This window comes from Typopeltis vanoorti, chromosome 2 (genome assembly GCF_054136105.1).
Source record: "Typopeltis vanoorti isolate ZY-2024b chromosome 2, IOZ_Tvanoo_1.0, whole genome shotgun sequence".
Taxonomy (NCBI): Eukaryota; Metazoa; Arthropoda; class Arachnida; order Uropygi; family Thelyphonidae; genus Typopeltis; species Typopeltis vanoorti.
In genome coordinates, this window is record NC_143550.1 from 140,609,820 (window position 1) to 140,631,215 (window position 21,396).

Consider the following 21,396-nt stretch of genomic DNA (forward strand, 5'->3'; position numbering starts at 1 on the left):
AATAATGATTAATTATTCAGTACATTTTAGGTAGAGCCCTGGTAGCTCAGTTGGTTTTGACAGAGCCCTTTGATTGGAAAGACCTGAGTTCAAATCCCATCTAATACAAAGAACCATTATTAGACTTTTCAAAGTTGAGTCAGCCAGCCTCATACAGAGGTGGAGGGTTCCCCCTTCCGGAAACTCTGGAAAATAAGCAAACCAACCCTCTGAGTACAAGCACACATCCACTGACATAAAATACTTACTGTTGGCCAAGGAAACAACAAGAAACTACAATATTCCCTAGTAAAGTAGCAATGGTACTCCAACCAACAATCTTCAGATTGATTGACTCAACAAGTAATCCTTTACGTATATTCAGCAACGCATTTCTTGTCACCAGCAACTGATCCCCAAGATTTATAACAGCACTCCACCATGTATTTGATCTTGTTAGACTCCACCTCACACCAGATAGCTTCAAACTCACTGCTAAATGGAAAATTGTTCCTAATACTGTACTCATAGCTTTCTACCCTAACTGGACTCAAATCATCTGATATTATTGGCAGACTCCCCCCCCCACACACACACCCTTGTATCTTGTTTATCCTTCCTAAAAATACTGTACCCTTGACACTCAATACCAGTTGATATATCTGCCCAAGTCAGATCACAATAATGACAATAACCTGAGACTAATGTATGAGGTGCTAGTCAAAAGTTAAAGTGCAGGGAATGTGAATATGCACATGAACTGGGTGTAATATGGCCTTCTTTTGCTATAAGGGGTGAGCAATACCTTTGTGAATCATTATGTCAACAGCCAGCAGCCTTAGAGATGGCATTCTTGGGTTATGTGCATTTTTGTAATGTCATATTTTAGGGGTATGGCAATTTTCTTCAACTGAAACTGAAAATTTTAAGGAATAAAGAATCTTCATCAAATTTTGCTTCAACCTAAAAAACTGTTGCAGAAACCAACTAAATGCTTAATTAAGCATTTAATGATAATGCTATAAGCCATGAGCCAGAGCAAAACTTTTTTTGTGGTACAAATGCTTCAAGGATGGACAAATGCCTGTCAATAATTAAGAGTGTTCTGGATGACAGTTGAGAAGCACGACTGGAAAATGCAAAAGCAAGCAAGGCTACATAAGTTCTACTCGAATGAATTTGGTGACACAGAACTCGCAACAAACTTCAAGAACTCGTTCCACTCATTTGCCTCTCTCCAAGCAAATTACTAGTCTTGAGAGCCTTGTTAACCACACTTTTACACAATTTCCAGGGATGATCTCTTGTTCTACCCCCTACAACCAAGTGTAGAAAAATTTATTCTTCAGCAATCCTACAACACCATTTCACTTTACTATCAGAGTTGCATTTCTGTCATAACCCCTCTTTTCTGGCTATCAGCCAACTTTTGCCACAGACTTCTTACCATCTTGCTCAGTAATCTAGATGTGGCTGTATCAAAGTTTTGTAAAAAAGGAATGATAACTTCCTTATCTCTACTGGTTAGTGTGTCCTTCAATAACCAAGTATGAGCTGCCTTGGTCACTTTTGCAAAATGCCCCTTGAACTTCAACTTATTATACTCCCCCCCCCCCCAAAAAAAAAAATCTGTGGTTTCACCAATTTCTTGGGTAGTTATATCACTGTAGTACACAATTTGTAACCTTTTCACTCCAAAATACATAACTTTCCATTTTTTTCACACATTAAATCTGTTATCTTTTGCTAATACTGTCAGCCTGTTTAAATCATTCTGTAAAGTTCTCTACCCAAGTTGGTTCATTAACAAATAACTGGATATTTCGATTCAAATAATTTTCTATGTGATTTATGTACAAATTAAAAAGCAGTGGCCCATGCATTGAGTCTTGTGATATTGCTAGTCGCCTGCTGTCGCTGAGCTTCTGTGCCTTCATATACTACTCTTTGGTATCTGTTTACCAGCTACCTTGCTATCCATATCACATTTTTTTTTTTTTGTATTCTTATCAAATTTTTCCTATGACTTGTATGACTGCTTTACATCACTTGTTGCATAAAGATTCATGTTCTGCTTTTCCAAGCCTGCCTATCCCTCTTTCTTTTATTCCCAATACCTACATCCCTGGTAAAAGAGTCCACCACATAAAATGTTTGTTTTATGTGTTCTATGTAAAAGTTTATATCAGAAGACAGGAAACAGTATTACAGCCAAGGGAAATGAGATTCTGAAATAACACATCACATGAAACATCACATCTTCATATTTTTTTACTAAGCCACTGCTCCATTATGCATAATCTCCTAAAGATGATTACGCATTTATCTTGGATAATACCCTCCGGGTTCTCATGTTACATATGTCTGAGTCATTGAGATCGGTTTTCCATTACTTATAAATAAATCTATAAAATAATTGCCAAGGAAAGAGAGAGAAATTATCCCATAGAAGTAAAGTGCTTTTTAATTTCTTGGAGGAAGAACTCTCCATATGAAATAATCTGCATTAAGAACAGATTGGTGTCACTGTATTATCAGGAGAGAATTCCTTTTACAGTTCTGTAGTATCTTCTGAAGAAATGATTTTTCAAACAGCAATACCATCATAATTCTATCTGGGCATCAAGTCATTAAGGTATAGGTTCATAAGAAAAATTAATTTTTTGTGTAATGTTTTGGGAATCTTAGCATGAGGAATGTTCCCCCCCCCCCTTCCCATTCATTAATACCATAATCATAGAATATGGAGAAAATTTTGGGAGACAAAGTAAAAAGCACTTTGGGAAACAAAAACTTTCCTCATCTTAGGCAGATCATGATGGCCAAGGCAAAGTCTGCCTTGTCCATCACATCTTTTCCCAAATTTCTAACCTAATAGGTCACAGAAAGTGGCTAATTTGGCAAGTAGGTTAGAGGTAATATATCTGTGAGTAGCCGAGTGATTTAACTTACACCACTGCATAATTGTAGGCATAAACATTCATAATGACCAATTCTGGAGGTGAATGTGATGAAAGGATGATTGTGTGTTTGTCCAGTTCAGACTTATGATATGCAAGGATGTTTGTATAAGTGCAGCATTAAATATGAATATAGACCTGAAAGTTGTCCACCTGGATCATGAAGACTGCAGTAGTGAGTATACAAAAGAAAGCATCAAGGTAAATTATTATGTCTGTATGCAAATGCTAGGAGTAAGAGGTTGAGCTTGTTGCCTTGGTGAATATGATGTGTATCCAAAGAGCTCGGGGAATTTAACCATAAAAAATTAACAGTACCTCCTAGTTTCCACTGTCCTTCAAAGTAGTTCCCCTTGCGTCATGTTTACTGTGATCCCAGAATGATTCCATGCATCCCTGGAAGTCCTCTTGCAATTCTATCTGGATCTCCTCAGTCATGTGCCTATTCAGCTGAAATTTCACCCTGTTTTAAAGGAAAGTCACAGGGGACAAGGTCAGGTATTCAGGAAGGATATGGAATGACTGTCATGTTTTTGGAAGCCAGGAGGTTAGGAACAGAAAGGTTTGAGTTTTTCATAATGTCCGGAGGCCAAGAAGATACTTTTTTAAGTAAGTTTAATTTTTTTAACTTGTGTTTTTGTCGGATCATGTTCTAGTTTGACATCGCCAACGTCCTTATCCAGTTGTTGTCGCCAAAAAAGTAATTTATCGTCCGGCCAACTCACTGCTCTCAGAAAATTACGGAAAGACAAAAGTATTGTCATCACTAGAGCGGATAAGGGCAATGCCACAGAAAATAATCGAAAAATGGAGATTATCCTCCAAGATCGCACTACCTACATCCCGCTAGAACACGAATGATTACATGGAATTTTCTGAGTAGTCATTTCTTGTACATATGTTCATAGTTAAATTAAACATCGTAAAAAACTTAACAAGCTTCATTATTATGTAAAAAAACAACAGTCATGCTGAATGTCAATGCACTAATCTCCCCCCCCCCCTCCGGGAAAAAAAAATTGATGAACCTGAAGATATCTAACCAATGAAGGATAAAGAATTGAATTTATGTTAATTTAAGATTTAAGCCATGAATGACACAAGAATACCGGTTAGGTAAAAGGGGAGATAGCATTTATTCTATCAGAGTTTAAGAATCTCACATGCTCACTCTTTAACATAAATGGCACAGTCGATAAAGGGAAAATTATAAATAAAATGAGTGTGAAACATTAACAGGGAAATAACCTTCTAAAACGCAGTGGCTCCAGTCAGTATTTCAGGCCTACCTTGTCATATCTTTGGACCTAGCATTGTGAACTTTCATTAATTCAGCATGTTACCAACTGCAGACTTTTGAGAATGCAATTATGCAATCCTAGAAGTCTACAGTTTTGGACAGAATGATTGTTGACTTTCATAATTGAAAATGCATAATTGCAGCATTATGCTGCAATTGTGCATTTCCAATTATGACAGTCAACAATCATTCTTCCCCAAGAAACACTTAATTCTTTGTATATACTCATTGGCTGACATACAAGAAGTGAAAAGAGAGCAAAACTGTTCTGCTTCATAAAGGAGCTGATAACACTAAGGCTGTGAATTTAGACCACATATGGGCAACCCCTGGCCCGGATCCAGCCCTAATCTATTTCAGCGAAGTTTGTCTGATTCATGGTGGGAGAAAACATGGTGTGTTCTACTAACTCACATTAAGCTGACGTCGTATGACTTGCGCAAAACTCACTATGTTTTCTCCAACCAAGGTCTCTTTCTCACTTTGACTAGCGGCGTGTGTGAACGTGTTACAACGTGTCGGCTTGGTACTTGTGTTGGTGTTGTGTTTTGTTCCGTGTGTGCATTGATGTTATGTTCTGTTCGGTGCCTGCGTTGATGCTGCGTTCTGTTCAGTGCCTGCGGTGTAGAAGACAGTTTTGTTTGCAAGTTCTGAATATCACTTATAAATTTGGGACAATGACAGGGGTTATTGCAAAAAAAAAAAAAAAGAAAAGCAGATGCAGAGAATCATCAATTTCAAGACAACTGGACAGAGGATTATTATTTTATTCTGAATAAAGGTTTGCCTGTATGTTTGCTGTGCAACGAATCCCTATCTGTCAACAAAGAATACAACTTGAAGAGACACTTTACTTCGAGACATGCGGATCACCCAAAAATTGATGGACAACTACAAAAAGATGAAATACAGAAGTTGAAGAAGAACTTGGATACCCAGCAGCAAATGTTCAACAAGCAAAGAACACAGCACCACAGCATTGTCAAAGCCAGCTTTGTGGTAAGCGAAAAAATCGCTAAGCATTCCAAGTCATTTGGTGAAGGAAAATTTATCAAAGAATGTCTGCTGAATGTTGCAAGTATAATATGTCCTGAAAAGAAAAAAGACTTTGAGAATATTCGTTGTCGAGACGTACTTTTGTCCGATGGATAGGAATTATGGCTGATGATATCAAAAAAAGTTTAAAAGAGAAGATTGCTAGATTGGAAGCATTTTCAATTGCTTTGGATGACAGCACTGATGCCTCCAATACTGCACAACTAGCAATATTTATTCGAGGAGATGATGCAGATTTCAACATCACAGAAAAATTATTGGCGCTTCGACCGTTAAATGGAACAACTACCAGTGAAGATATATTTGAAACAGTCAACACAGTCTTCGAGAGATTTTGGCTTAAATGGAGTTCACTATCTGGCATATGCACTGATGGAGCCCCTGCAATGGTTGGTGCACAGAAGAGATTTATTGGAATAGTTCATGAAAGAGCAATAGAACTACAGATCCACCTGGAAAATTTAACAAATTTTCACTGCATTATCCACCAACAAAATCTGTGTGCAAAATCGATTAAATTCACAAATGTTATGGAAGTTGTAGTAGCCAGTATTGACTTTATTAAGTCACGTGCACTTAATCACTGCCAATTTAAGGAGTATTTGGCAGACCTATTTTCGGATTATGAAGATGTGTCTTATTATCGTGAAGTGAGGTGGTTGAGTAAAAGTAAAATGTTAAAAAAATTTTATGATCTTAGACAAGACATTGCAGATTTTATGGACATAAAAGGAAACACAATTAACCAAGTAAAAGATGATGAGTGGGTGTGTGATTTAGCATTTCTTGTAGATGTCACCGGATACCTAAACGAACTGAATCTTAAATTGCAAAAATAAGGACAATTGGTTCATGAACTGCATGGACATGTTAGAGCTTTTTGTAATAAACTAATATTGTTAGAAAGTCAGATAAGAGCTAAAAATTGTTATAATTTTTCTACCCTAGCAAACTCATAAAAATATCCCTTATAAATTGTTATGGAGATGAACTGAAGGCACTAATAGAGCAATTTGATACAAGGTTTGCCGACTTCAAAAACAAAGACTCCACATTCGCTATGCTCGTCCGATGGTTGCTGATGTAAATAATGTGCCAGAAAACTTACAGATGGAACTTATTGAGCTTCAGGCGAATTTACTGCTAAAATCACAATTTAACAACATTGCTTTGACAGATTTTTATAAATTTTATTTGGTGGAAGAAAAATATACAAATTTACGTGCCTTTTCAAGAAAAATCATTTGTCTTTTCGGCAGCACATATATGTGTGAACAGTTTTTTTCGAGGATGAAATACAATAAATCAAAAATTCGGACAAGAATAACGGACAAAAACCTCGAAAATTCTATGCGATTATCCTTAAGTAATATTAACGTCAATATTGATAGTGTCAAAATTGAAGTACAAGGCCAATATTCACATTAAATTGTTATGTCGTTCATTATATTATAAAATTTATGTAATTGAAGTACAAGGCAAATTATATAATTATGTAATTGAATCTCGAAATTGAAGTACAAGGCCAATCTTCACATTAAATTGTTATGTCGTTCATTATATTATAAAATGTATGTAGAGCTTTATACCAAAGCATTATATTACAAATAAATGAAATATGAAGTAGCAACTTGTTTTAATTCATTTAATATTAATTTATTTTATTTAATAATTTGGTCTGGCCCTCGACTAGGAGACAGAATGATAATTTGGCCATCGAACTAGGAAAGATTGCCCATGCCTGATTTAGACCATCTGTATATCTGGAGTTGTGGTTAAATTGTCAGAGAAGTTAATGAGGATGAAGATTCAGAATTGGATTGGCAACAACAGCAACATCATCTTTGATGAACAGTGTGGGTTTGCTAAAGGAAGATAATGTGCTTTAATAATCTACTTACTTACTATAACAAGGTGACAAAATGCACTGGACAAAAGAGATATCACTTCACCATACACAACTTACTGACATCTCAGAAAAGGAAACACATTAATGGTATGCCCAAAGGATCTGTTTGGGGCCATTGCCATTTAACTTGTATGTTAATATACATCTGTTTGCAGATTATACAAACCTGAGAAGAACTATGAGTAGTAGAGCAAATATCCTAGATTTCCCCACAATTGCATATTATGCAACTTATCTTTGCTTCCTGAATTTTAAAACCTTATGATTTGTAATGTTGAACTATTTACTCTACTTACTTGCCAATAGATTGAGTGAATAGCAAGTAAGTAGAGTAAATAGTTCAACATTACAAATCATAAGGTTTTAAAATTCAGGACGCAAAGATAGAATGCATAATATACGATTGTGGGGAAATCGCAGAGGAAGTAAATGAGATGAGGGGATCTATGGATGATAGTGTATGAAGACCTAAAATTTCTGGAACACATTGCAAAAACTGTGAGGATAGCATAGGAAATTGTGGCAATAATGCCAAGGACAATGACATGTAGAAATAAGGATGTTATAGTTTCATTGTGTAAGGCTTTGATGCCACAATTTCCTATGCTATCCTGACATGTTTCACAATGTGTTCCAGAAATTTTAGGTCTTTATACACTATCATCCATAAATCCCCTCATCTCATTTACCTCCTCTGGATTACTGTGCACAGATTTGATTGCTTGGTTTTCAAAAGAATAAAAAAATATTTGGAAAGGGTCCAGTGATGATTAAGGTGATTTCAATTTACAGTCTAGTGGATAGGAAGGAAGGGGTGAAAATTATGACTGAGACAAACTCTGAACACTTAACTGACTAAAATGATACTCTTATTTTTGAGATTTTTCATCCTTTAATCATAGCACACTTAGATCTTGTTTTATTAAATTGTGCCTCCCTGTTATCTGTTATTTTTAAGTTATTCATCAGCTAATTCCCTGTTTACCAGATAATTCTTTGTACAATTTGTTCTCTTTGAAGATGAATGACACTCACACAGCTCTGAGTCAAATTATCTTATTACTTAATTTCCAAAGTATGGATAACTGAAATGTGTCTTTTTGTCAATATAAAATATTTGCTAATAAAACAGTTGATTAACTAGACTAAGTTAAATTGCAAATGCGGCGAAAACAATTTGCTTACGTTAACTCCTGATCTTTATCTTCAATTTTTGCAGCAATTAATCGAAGAAGTTTGGCTTTTTCTTCACTAAAATTTCCATAAATGAATTAAAATACATTCATTAATAAAATATGTATAAATAAATTAACTCCAACAATAATGATCAAACATTAAAATCAAAATAGGTGAACTACATACTTCAATCAGAGCACAAAATTTAAAAATAAAATGAAATTGAAATTTTTACAGTATGTCAGAGTAGGGTTCTTTGTTAAAAAAACACTCTCTGGCCAAAACAGAGCTTGATTTGAAAGGTATTCTTGAATACACTACATGAAAAATACAAAAAATTACTGTTTATTTTTAACTAGTTTCATGTTACTTATGGCATGATACTTCAGGAAAAAAAAAGAAAAAAGAAAACTATAATACACTACAATACAGATTAAAAGACTCCATTCTGGCAAAACTAAGAATGGAGATTTAGGCTTTAGTGATACTGCTAAGAAGTGGTTTGGTGTTAAGCAAAATTACTGTTGTCTGAATATGGATGTAGTTTGCAGAGTCTCTGGCGTTTCCCCAAACCTTATGTTCTCTATATAAGCAATGATGCTAAACTTCAAGATGTTGTTAGGAGCTAAGGAAATTATTATTTACAAAGGCTTCTTTGGAAAGAACACTTTACTAATTTATACTTGAAACATGGACTCGCCATGATTGTTTGCCTGCAAAACTGCAGTGTTCGTTCTGAAATGTATTCCAAAATAAAATACATGAAAACAAGAAAGTTACTGTTCATTTTCACCTAGTTTCACATTCCATACGGCATGCTTATTTAAGAGGGGAAAAAACCTCACAAACCATGAAATTAGAAAGTTGTCTCCACATGTTTACTACAGCTATATTACTACAAATCTCTCTAAAAAAAAAAAGACAGGAGTCTATATATAGAATCTACTGATTATATGGTATTCGTGCAGGACAAAAATGTCATTTAGAGGAAATCTGCATAGCAGAATGAGGATGTCGAGAAAAGAAAAAAACAAAACAGGCCTTGCTTTCTATGTCACAAATAAAAATCATTATGTATACTTTGGCAGCAAATGGCATGCCTTATACTGCTTACACTATAAGTTCAAGGAGAGTTCTAAAACTTTACATAACCTTTGCATCGCAACAAAACTCAAAAATTTACATTATTCATATTTGATATTCTCAAACAAATTATGCAGTTTAGAATATGATGAGAATTAGACATTTTATTTTTCATTGTTGTCTGAATGTTGTTTGATATATATAAACTATAATATTTATAATTTTATTTTTAACTTGAAGCATGTCATATGGAACAAGAAACTGTATCAAGAATAAACAGTAAAATTCCTTTTTCATGTGGTATTTCATGTGATTCATCACTGAAAAGAAATACCTTTCAAATAAAACATATTCCTTTCCACTGGTGGAAAGGAAATGACATTATTTATTTTTAATTCAATAACAAATAATTATTTTCAAAAAATTATAGAATGAACATAAGCAGTCCATTAGGTACCAGGATATTTTACAATATAGTTACATAGTCATCAAATTCCTGATATGTATTTTCAAAGGATGATGCTATAGTCAAAAATTATTGGATGGCACATAACAAAACAAGATGCTATAATAGTACCACATAATTAAGTGTACATTATTAAGAGTTTCTATCAAACATTTTCCTTTTCTTCCCTCAATTAATCTGCTATTTGTCAGAAATTCAATATAATCAATGCTTTAAGGTACTACTCTGATAGGTATTTTTCTGCCATCAAAAATCTGTTCTGCTATCCTTTCCATTCTATTTAAGTGACCATGCCACCTTAGATCAGCTCTGATCACACATTTATGAATTCCAACAGTGCCAAGTTGTTCTTAAAATCTTGATTTTTGGTGTGATTCTGCCATCTGTTAACTTCTAAATTTTTCTCTCATATCTGTGGCCTCTAATCCTCTGTTAAATGAATGAATAATACTTTGAAACAGACTAAATAAGTTGAAGATCCAATACTAAGAGAAAAGTAATGACAAGCAGGCTTGGAGAGTAACAGCCATGGTGAGATAGGCAAAATCTCATTATGAAAAGTAGTTAGTATTGCTGGCAAAGGACAATTCAAGAGAAATTTCTATGTGACAGGAGAAAGGATAAATGATATAGATAAATAACCTTAATGAAAGCAGAAGTGTCAGCGACCAACTTTAGTCCAGTACACACTCCAGGCACATTCAATAGCTATAAAGCTATGTGCACACTTGTGATTTTTTTCACAAGTGAAAAATCATGATCCCAATAAAATATTATATGCTAACTTGCAATTGTGGCTCTGCTGTCATGCTTAAAAGCAAACAAAAAGTGTAAAAAAAAAAAAAAAATAAATAAAAAATACTGGATCCATCTCATTATTATACAAGAGGGTGCTAAAAGTGCAATTTTATAAAATTTATCATAATTTAGGAAGTCGACCTAAAAAATGTTTCCAATAACCACAGAATGAGTATTATAGAGGAGGCCATTTTTCTAATTCTAATATTTCTGTATCCCAAACACTGGTGATGTATAATTGCTAGAATCATTGTTATACGTGTTTAAACAAATCGATAGTTCAATACTACATCAAGAAATGCGACTGAATAGTAGTAAGTACATCAGGTTCATGCCTATCCACATGACTCATTTTAATTTGTGACAAACACGTCACCTATGGTACTAATGTACTCTAGCCACTTACAGTACATTAGTACACATACCAACCACTGAATTAGAAACTTTTATTTAATGCCATGTTGGACCTCCTTTATCCTGAATTACAGGACATATGCAGTTTGGCATAGATGCAATCTAACATCTCGTGGAATCTATGTCAACAACATACCAGGTGTTTACTAGACAGTAACTGGCTCAGATTTGACAGAAGAGGACTTTGCTCCCAGATCTGTTTTTCTAACATGTCCCATACATTCTCGATGAAGTTCAGGTTTGGGCTTTGTAATGGCTAGGGAAGATGGTGTAAGTCGCTTGCTGAACATGCTTGCTGAACAATCCTTGCAATGGACAGTAGCAATGTCATCCACGAAACAATCATCGCTGCTGGATAAAAAGTCAACATTGCAGGAACGGACTTGATTGGCAACAACGTTCAAATATTCCTTGGCGGGCACCTCACCTTCCAGCAATATCAGTGGACCAGTTTTGTATCAACAGAACATGCCCCACACCATGACACCAACTGCAGAACCTAGTTGAGTTTACAAGGCAAGCTAGGTTCATCACTTCACGTGGCTCCCACCAAATTCTGTCTACCATTGGTATAGAACAAGGTACTGTTACTCGTTAGATCACGACCTTTTTTTTTTCTCCAGTATTCCAGTGTCCAGTCACGGTGTTCTGACACTACTGCAGATAAACTTTCCAGTTCTTCACAGAAACCAGTAGTTTCCATAGGCATGCGACTGCCAATATGGGTCAGGAACAGCTTTCATTAAAATTACATAAAGGTTTCTAATTCAATGGCCAGTATGTGCACCTTGAACAGGCTAAGGATTTATTATTTGTTTTTGTATTTTTAGTTGGAAAATGAATTTTGTTGCCTGGTGTAAGACCAATGCTCAGCATACTAGAGAACTGAAGTAGATCAGCAAAGACTAGAAAATGTTCTATGCTTGGTTTCTATAGTAGTTTTTGGATTATGTAAAAAACAAATAAAAAAAAACAAAAACATAATATATACAATAACAGATTCTTTACTCAGCCATATTCTCTGCAAACCATGGTTTTATGTTCACACACGTTAAAAAACCATGCCAGCATTCACTGTCAAACTACTGCCACAACCTGAGTAATCTACATATGGACAATCAAATTATAATTGAAAACTTTTTAGTACTATTAATTCATAATAAAATATTCCATATATATATCAATAATTCTTACAACAGTTTATTTTAATTGCTGATTTGAATTGAATTCAGCCTCTCAGAATTCGTGAGAAGCATTTGAATTAATTTCAGTTACAAGAAAAATATTTTAATTCATTGATCAATGTAATTACTGTATTTACTCTCGTTTTTACAAAACGGATATTACTGCTCAGTTATTCTGAATTAATGATACAAGTTAAGCAAAATTAAAACAAAATAAAATATTTTAATAACTGACTTTTTCAGCATTGTTAATGTTTACAAAAACAAATTAAAACGTGCCTGTACATTGAAGATGCTTCATGTGCTTCCATTGGAACTAATCTTGCAAAAATGTCTGCACCACAGACATCTGGATCAGCAGGACTGAAAGGTATACCTTTCACTAAAGATGCGCCTTTTATTTCAAGGAGTGAATCTGCAGCAGGAACTTTGTCATGGTATACAAAATCATTTTCTTTTTTAGCAGCATTGTGTCTATAATATAAAATCAAAAGCATATAAAATACACTAATTTTTATCCACTTTCAAAAATGTTATTTCTGCTGTTTCTTGGAATGATAGGAAGAGTTTTAAAAAAATATTTTCAGATATATATATTTATACTCATTATAATGTACACATTTGATGTCATGATATTTCATAATATGCTATGAAATAACACATAGGGTTAAAAAAAAGCTGTGGCTGATCAAAAGTACAGGAAGAGGAGGGACTATTTGTTTCATCTTTTAAGTGAACACATTTGAAATGTATTAGATAAATATCTATAAACCAAAAATTTGTTCTGAATGTGAATTTTGATTATTATTATTATCACCTCACACCTCCGAGGAGTCAAGCACTCATCAAGGGAGGCTATACATCACCCACACCCACTGTCACACCTTTTCCTAAACTCATTCACACTAAATGCACTCACCACTCTGTGAAAGAAAAATCTAGCCCTTACCCCTTCCTTGACTGTATGCAAACTTAACTTCTGTGGATACCCACTTTTCATATAACAAAAATTTCATCAGATGATATCCTATAAAACCCATTTATATGTTTACAGATATCTATCATATCATTTCTCTTTTTTCAGTTTACCAGGGTCTATTCTGATATCATCTTTGTAACTCTTCTTCGCAACATTTATACAGCTTTTTTATCTTCTCTGAACACAGGAGACCAAATTTTCACACAGTAATGTGGTCATATCTCATCTCAGAAAAATGCATATCACATTTACTAACACTATTGATAGCCATTATCTTTTGTCCACATTTCCAGCCTATTCAAATCATTCTGTATGTGCTCTCAGTGGCATCCCTGATTGCCTCACCTCTCTTTGTATCATCAGCAAATGACTGAACATCTGTCATAACAATATCATTAATGTATAGATTGAACAATGGTCCAAGGACTGATCCTTGAGATACACCACTGATCACCTTAAATCTGGCAAATTCATACCCACCATATACTACTTTGATAGCTGTCCATCCACCACACACTTATCCAAGTCAACTGTTTATGTTTTCCAATACCATATTCCCATTTATGCAACAGCCTTTTTGTAGTATTCTATCAAATGCCTTAGCAAAGTCCAACAGTATCATGATGTATCCATTGTTTTTTATCCAGTTCAACTCTAACATTATTATAAAAGTTGAGCAAATTGTTAAAACACAACCTCCTTTAGTAAACCCATGCTTTTCCTCGTAAAGTATATCTTATCTATCAATCCACTTCGGTACACAAGTTCTTACCAACTTCTCTAAAATCTTCAACATCACTTCAGAGACACTGATAGGCCAGTAGTTGGGCACATTGGATTTTGAACCAATCTTGTAGAATGGAACTATCATACTAGTATTTATGCTTGTGTGCTGATTTTAAACTCATTAATAGGTTTAATGGAATGAATATAACACAGAAAAACAATAAAACACAAGTTTATTAGATCCTATATTTTGTTTCTGTTACAGAGACATTGTCAGGGGTACAATCTCAATTGTAAAAGCGTGTGCGCACGCACGCGCACACACACACACACACACAAAAAAACTCAAAACTAGACTGAAAGGCTAAAGTTCTATGTAAACTTTATGCTTTCTGTAAACTGAGAAAGAAATATGTCACTGGGAACTAATCTAACATATAAGCTTAGGTGTTGACAGTTATTCATTACTTATTTTTAACGGTATTAACAACAAACAATTTTATCAAAAGATGTTTTATTAACTGCTTATATATCGCTGAATTTGAAATCAGCATCATCAGAACACGATACAGCTAGTATATGCGACAGTGAGTAAGTGAAACAATACAATTGTAATGGACAAAAGATCTAAAGTCCTATTTTGGCACCCTCTAATATTGTAAAAAACATTACAGCTATGTGGAAGTTGCTCTTACAATAACAGTCTCCCAATTTTTGGCAAATTAATGCAACCATATTTGTTTACGTTAGGAGAATTCCTCAAAGTCATGGCTGACTTCAAAAATAATCTTTCAGATCTATAATGGCTTCTAAATAGCACATTCATTTTCTTCCATTTAATCCTGTATGAAGAGGTATCCAACACGTGGTCTGCTAGTGCATGGGTAATAGTAAAGAAATATTTATTAGCAGCAATGGCAAATTGCATACCTTGAGTGATAGAGAACAAGATTTGGTGTAAAGTGGATGACTACTAATATTTAACAAGAACAGTAGATGAAAATAAGGCTGTGAGAAAAGTATTAAGGAGAGGGATGGAAAGCAGTTGAATGAGAAATGTGACTCAGGCTACGAAAGTGACTAGCATGGTAAGAAAAGCAAAACTTGAATATGGGAAGAGATTAGCCTTGAAATCTCCAAGGAAAATCCAAAGGAATTATTTTGTTATGTGGCCAGTAGGAGGAGAAATGATTGTGGAATAATGACATTGTTAGATAAAAATGGCAGACATAGTGGAATTGTTTAATAGCGAATATATTTTTTTATGTTCTTCCAGGCAGATGTTAACCGATCTTCCTGTTTGTCCATAGTAGGCCAAGCCACAGGGAACTTCATACACTCCAGGGTGTGCTAGAGGGTGAAGTTTATCCTTAGGTGAGGGATCACAGTTGCTAGTTTAACATGGGGTTTGAATGTGGTGTGAAGGCCATGTTTCATCAGCACTTTGGCTATCTTATCTGAAGTATCTTTGACATAGGGAACAGAAATGGTAATGTTGTGTTCCTATGTATTAGGGGAGGGAGGGGTAAAGGGACTATGGAGTATTTTATCTATTTTGTAGGGATTATAGCCGTTCATCAAGAATGTATGGCACAGATATTTGCGTTCTGTGGACAGAGCTGTATCATTAAGGCAGGTGACTAATGTGCCAAGAAATGATAAACAGTTTTCGATTCTTTTTCTGCTGTGAAGTGGATTTGAGGATGTTGGCTGTTTAGGTATGTGACAAACGCATCCAAAGTGTCTTATCCATGTGGCTAAATGGCAAACACATCTACATAGAGTAACCACACTAGTGGCTTGTATGTAGCTGTGGTAAGTAGTTTGTTTTCAAATTGTTCCATGTAAAAGTTTGCTAAAGGGGGTGAGACCCATAGCAGTACCATTAATCTGTTTGTAGATTTTTCCTTCCCATGTAAAGTAACCCGCATACATAGCAAATTTGAATAATTCAGAGATATCAGGGGGAAATTTAGACTTGATCAAATCAAGGGTGTCTATCAGTGGTACATTGGTAAATAAAGAGGTGACATCAAAACTAACCATTATGTCTGAATTTTTAATGATGTGATTTTCAACTAGTGTTTTGAAATGGACTGAATTTTTTACAACAATAGGGAGTTGCCAGTAAAGGGGGGGGGGCAAGCGATATGTGAGACTATCTATGCTATCAACTATAGGGCAGTGTTTTTCAATGTGGGGCATACACCCCATGGGGGGGGGGGGCAATTAGAAAATGATGTTGCATTCGTCACCTCATCACTGATATACTCAAAACACTGACCATTGTCGGCGAGGGGGGAGGGACATCAAAATCTTTGAGACGTTGAAGTGGGGCATGATCCAAAAAATGGGAAACACTGGCACAAGGGGATATTAGGTTTGTAGATTATTGGTAATCCATACATACAGGGTGGTTCAACATGAGCTGGTTTTATTTTTTTTGATGATTTCTTTCGGCCAGGAAGTCACTTTTTTTCGGTAATTTTCACCTTTTTCCTTTGAGATATATGGGATCTATCTATAATTTGGTACATAGAACTGTCACACAGGAGATCTTGCATTTATATTGCATTTTTCTGTTATAATCTTCTTGATTCATGATAACTGTTGCATTTCCCTTATAGGCTTTTGTAATAATAACATTTTTATTCTTATACAACTTTTTTAAATTAGTTATTTCATTATGTCGTATATTGCTTTTTGGTGGTTTAGCCTTGTTTAGGATGCTTGCTATATCTAAACACACATTATTGGCCATTTCTGGTGGAAGTTTGTAGATGCCCTATTCTGCCTTCATCATGATTTCTAATTTTGCAATTTGTTTGGGTGTGACAGCAAAGTTATGTCTTAAACTGAGAGCGTTTTTGGCTTCTTCAGCGAGTATTTCCAATGATAAATTTATGATTTATATACACTTTGTTTTAAATTGAATTTTTGCTGACCATATAATGATCAGTTTAATTCAAAGCCTCGATATGCTCTTATGTGTGAAATTAACTCTGCTAATTTAAAATTTGCGATAACGTAGTCAATTACTGATTTGTATCCTCTGGCTGCCCAAGTATATTTATGTATTTCCTTGTGTTTAAACACTGAATTCATTATTCTCATATTATTATAAATGACAAAATCGAGCAGTCTGTGACCATTTTGATTACATGTATCTTCACCAAATTTACCCATGCTTGTTTTGTATTTTTTGTTTCCTATTGTGGCATTTAAATCTCCTACTAGTAATAAATAGTTTTGTTTGTTTTATCTATGACATTCTGTAATTCTTTATAAAATATATTACTGTCTTCTTCTTTTGCCTCTTCTGGTGCATATGCACCATTATTGTTATGTGGCCTCTTAATGTCTTAAGTCTAATTTCTATTAGTTTTTCATTCAAATAGTTGCAATATACAATATTGTTCTTTAAGGATTTATGTACCATAATCATTATACCTGCTTTTGCTCTTTCTTCTTCAATGCATATTGGTGACAAAAAATTACACATAACGTAAAAAAACGTGTTAACTGATTAATCACTTGCTTAAAGCGAAAAATAGTATAATTTCACTCAATCACGCTAATTGATTATTGAACATATCCAATTCGCGTTAAGCAAGATTTTCCTGTAATTGTAGTGTTTTGAAATTTTTTTCTATGGGCACTCTGTATGCTTTTTCCAGATCTACAAGACTTACATAGTGATTTATCAGGAAAATGAAAATCTCACCTTCATAAACTATTTGGCCTCACTTGTTTTTCTGCAAGTTTCTTGTCCACAATTTTTTTGCCTGTTTTCAAGAAAGCTTGCATAAAATCTCACATTTAGATTTATTTGATAGTGTAGCTTCGATGTAGGTTTTTTATTTTTATTTTTTTTTACGTTTTAAAACAAATGTGAGGCCACTAATTCAGTCAACCATTAGAGTAATGGTTGACGGAATTAGTGTTACTTTGGCATACTATCTGAATTGGAAGATAATTTGCTTCTCTATGTACACACACGTGTGCCCGCACATGCACACCAGATTATTATTATTATTCATGACACTGAAGTCATTATTCTCATATTATTATAAATGACAAAATCGAAGTTCAAAACATTGGGAATTGAAAGTTATTACTCTTAACATAGTAATAGTTTCCATAATTTTACTAAAATGAGTGTTGATCACCATTACCACAAAACATTAAAAGAAATGATATTTTCTTGCAGTTTTGATTAAATCAAAACAATTTGGAATAATATCTGGAATAAGGAACCTACAGAACCTGTAAAACGTTTCAGCTATTCAGTCAGAACTTTTAGTGAGAGCAAATTAAAGATGGAAATAGGCAACAGAATTAGCAAAGCTGCTATGGTAGGGAATCAGCCATATAACTTTATGTAAACTAAGAAATTAGTCAAAACACTAAACCAGCTGTATACAGTACAGTGTTGAAACTAGTTTTAACTTATGGATCTGAAAGTGGGTTAGAAATAAATCAGTTGATCAAAGACTGGAGACAACAAATATGAGTTTTGAGAAAAATTAGGGAAATGAAGAGATGGCATCAGTGGTAGGAATCATATTAAAAATGAAGATATGAGGAACTTGACATTTTTATCAGTCAGGAATGTGTGAGCATAGCCAATTGCAGGTGGTATGGTCACTTAAACAGAATAGGAGAAGAAAGGGCAGTGAGACATTTGATGCCAAGATAATGACCAAAGGATGTCCAAATAATGCTGCAGTAATAAGTCCTTTAGAACAGCGTTTCCCAAACTGGGGGCCGTAGGTTTTGTTGAGGGGGGGGCTGTGAAATAATGAAAACAAATTTAAAATGTTTTAAGACTAAGTAGATTTTTTTTTTTATTTTAAAAGAAACGTATTTAACTTTTATTATTTATTATTTCTTTTTTATTTTTTATATTTTAATGGAAAAATTCACACATTGGTGTTGGTTCACAAACTTTGCTTCCTGCGTATTTTGGTGCTTAATGAATATTAGTAAATATTGCTTATTCATGTTTAATTTCAAAGCAGTGGTTAATTGTATTTACTTCGAATGCTCTCCAGGGAAGCTCCAAATCTTCCTGTCCCTTTCATCACGCGTTCTTAATCAGGGACTGTTGATATTGACTTTATATACATATCAAAACTCGTTTTATATCATCACTGTCATCCTAGCTAGTTTTCTGTTACCAATAAAAGTTTCGCATATACTTCATACATCAAAAAAAGTTTAAACAAGTTCATGTGGGGAGATAGTAACTCACTTGCAGTGCTAAACAACACGCCCTCCCTAAAAGACACTATACTGCAGAGGCAATAAAAACAAGTACTTTTATTATGCCAGTGAGTAAGGTAGGAGGAGTCTGTGTAATATATTTCTCAACAAATAGTGCAATTAGAGACAACTGGGATAAAAACACACTAATTAATGAATCACATGTCCCCTCATACAGAAACTATGCTATAGACTGAAACAAAACCATATATTCCATGGGCAAACACAGTATCTAACTAAAAACTATTGTTATTAATTAGATGTGTGTGAGTTCGATTTCCCAAGGCAGCAATAAAATTCAACCGAACGTGTTAAAATTCGTAAAAGTGTTAAACTAAGTAATATATTGTATATATTACTTAGTTTAATATCTTCTTCTTCTTATTGTGCTATCTTCTATCGAAGGTCAGCGACCATCTTGGCGAACAAACTGCGCTCTTGTGCTAATCTGAGCAGTTGTGCACTGCTCTTTCCTGTCCACGTCTTGATGTTGTCATACCATGATATTCTTTTTCTTCCTCTAGTTCCTTTGCCACCAATTCTTCCTATCAAAATAGTTTGGAAGTTGGCATTTGCTGTTTCTCATGATGTGGCCAAGATATGTTTTTTGTTTCTTGATTATTTGTACAAGATGTTTAGCTTTGCCAATGGATTTTAAGACATCTTTATATATATATATTATATATATGGAATTCGGTTGAAGAGAGTTAGCATTTCAACTCAATTGTCAGGTATGCTTTTATCTTTTGGTTGCGCGATCTTTTGTTAATACCGCACCAATCATATGCACGTTTTAATAACCTGCCTTTGCTGTCTGTTTCACATTAGGCTTAACTACCTTAAAGGGAGAAAAGTCACAAAAGAGAAAAATGTTCCTGGTCCAGGGATTCCCTTATTCAGGTAATATTCACTAATTTCATGTTATCAGTCTGTGGTGTGCCAGTATCAGTAAGTGGTGATATTATTTGATCTTTGGATAGATGGATAAGTGGCTGATAAAAAATAAAAAAAAATTCCTGCGAACAATCAGAAGCAGAAACAGACTCAAAAAAAAAAAGGACAGTATTTCATATTTTACCAGAACAGCACGCATCGTCTTCAGAACCAAACGGTAAGAGGCAAAAAATGTAATATATGCATTTGATTTTTGCAATATTCGCTGTGTATGTTTTGTATTGAATATAAATACAATAAATATTATAATAATATATCTCTCTATTACGATTTTTTTTCGAGGGGGGGGCGTGAAATATTTTAATTTTTGCAAAGGGGGCCCTGACATCCAGAAGTTTGGGAAGCACTGCTTTAGAAGACCAAAATATAACATCTGCAGATATACTAATTTCTGACAGATTACAGATTAATTGGAGGAAAATTGTCCCTAAGAAGTTAGTATTACATGAAAAGTTTATGCTGTTCTATCATAATATCCTGTACATCCCTAAAGGGTACATACTAGAAATTTGACAATGACTGACGAAATCCAAGGTTGGATTCTTGTTTTCAAAATTATTTATTATTTTATTTTTTGCAATAATATTTCTTAGAGTCTAGAGTTCACCACAGAAACTTGCTCGATTTTTATTCTTTATAAAGAATAAAATCAATACTTTTCACATATGGACTTAAAGGATTTGGCAACAGAAATTTATTGGTATGAGTAGCCGAACTAAGTCAAGCAGACTGTAGATTTAAGCAAGAAAAAGTAAGGAGGTAACTTGTTATGTCTATACACAAATTCCAGAAGCATCAGAAACAAAAGTTGAGTTTTTTGCTTTAGTTAATACGCTGTGGCCTAAAAGTGTTAGTATTAGTGAAATCTGGTTCTCAGAGTTGAATGTTGTAGGTGAAATCAAGTGCAAAGAATACGGTATTTTTAGGAATGACAGAAGAGACAGGAGAGGGGGGGGGGCATTATTACTAATGATATCAGTTGACTTGAATCCGGTTAGGATAGAAACAAACGAAAGCAATGATGGTAATAATGCCCTTTGTATCACTGAGTTTGAGGCTATGTGAAGGCTAACAGGATGAAATACGGGGTGAGATGTTGCTACACACCTAGAAGTTCAATTACTAGGAACTAAGAAATGCATTGCCA

General features: G+C 34.4%; 1 protein-coding gene across 2 annotated transcripts in view; it reads right to left on the reverse strand.

Moving 5' to 3' along the window:
- The window catches only part of mop (tyrosine-protein phosphatase non-receptor type protein myopic), a 352,485-nt gene that overhangs the window by 228,015 nt on the left and 103,074 nt on the right, over positions 1-21,396 (reverse strand). For both annotated transcript variants that reach the window (XM_090413257.1, XM_090413258.1), the window contains 2 exons: positions 12,605-12,799; positions 8,390-8,455 (listed from right to left, as the gene is read on the reverse strand). In XM_090413257.1, coding sequence (XP_090269383.1) covers positions 8,390-8,455; positions 12,605-12,799 — 261 coding nt within the window. The remainder of the gene's footprint in view (positions 1-8,389; positions 8,456-12,604; positions 12,800-21,396) is intronic.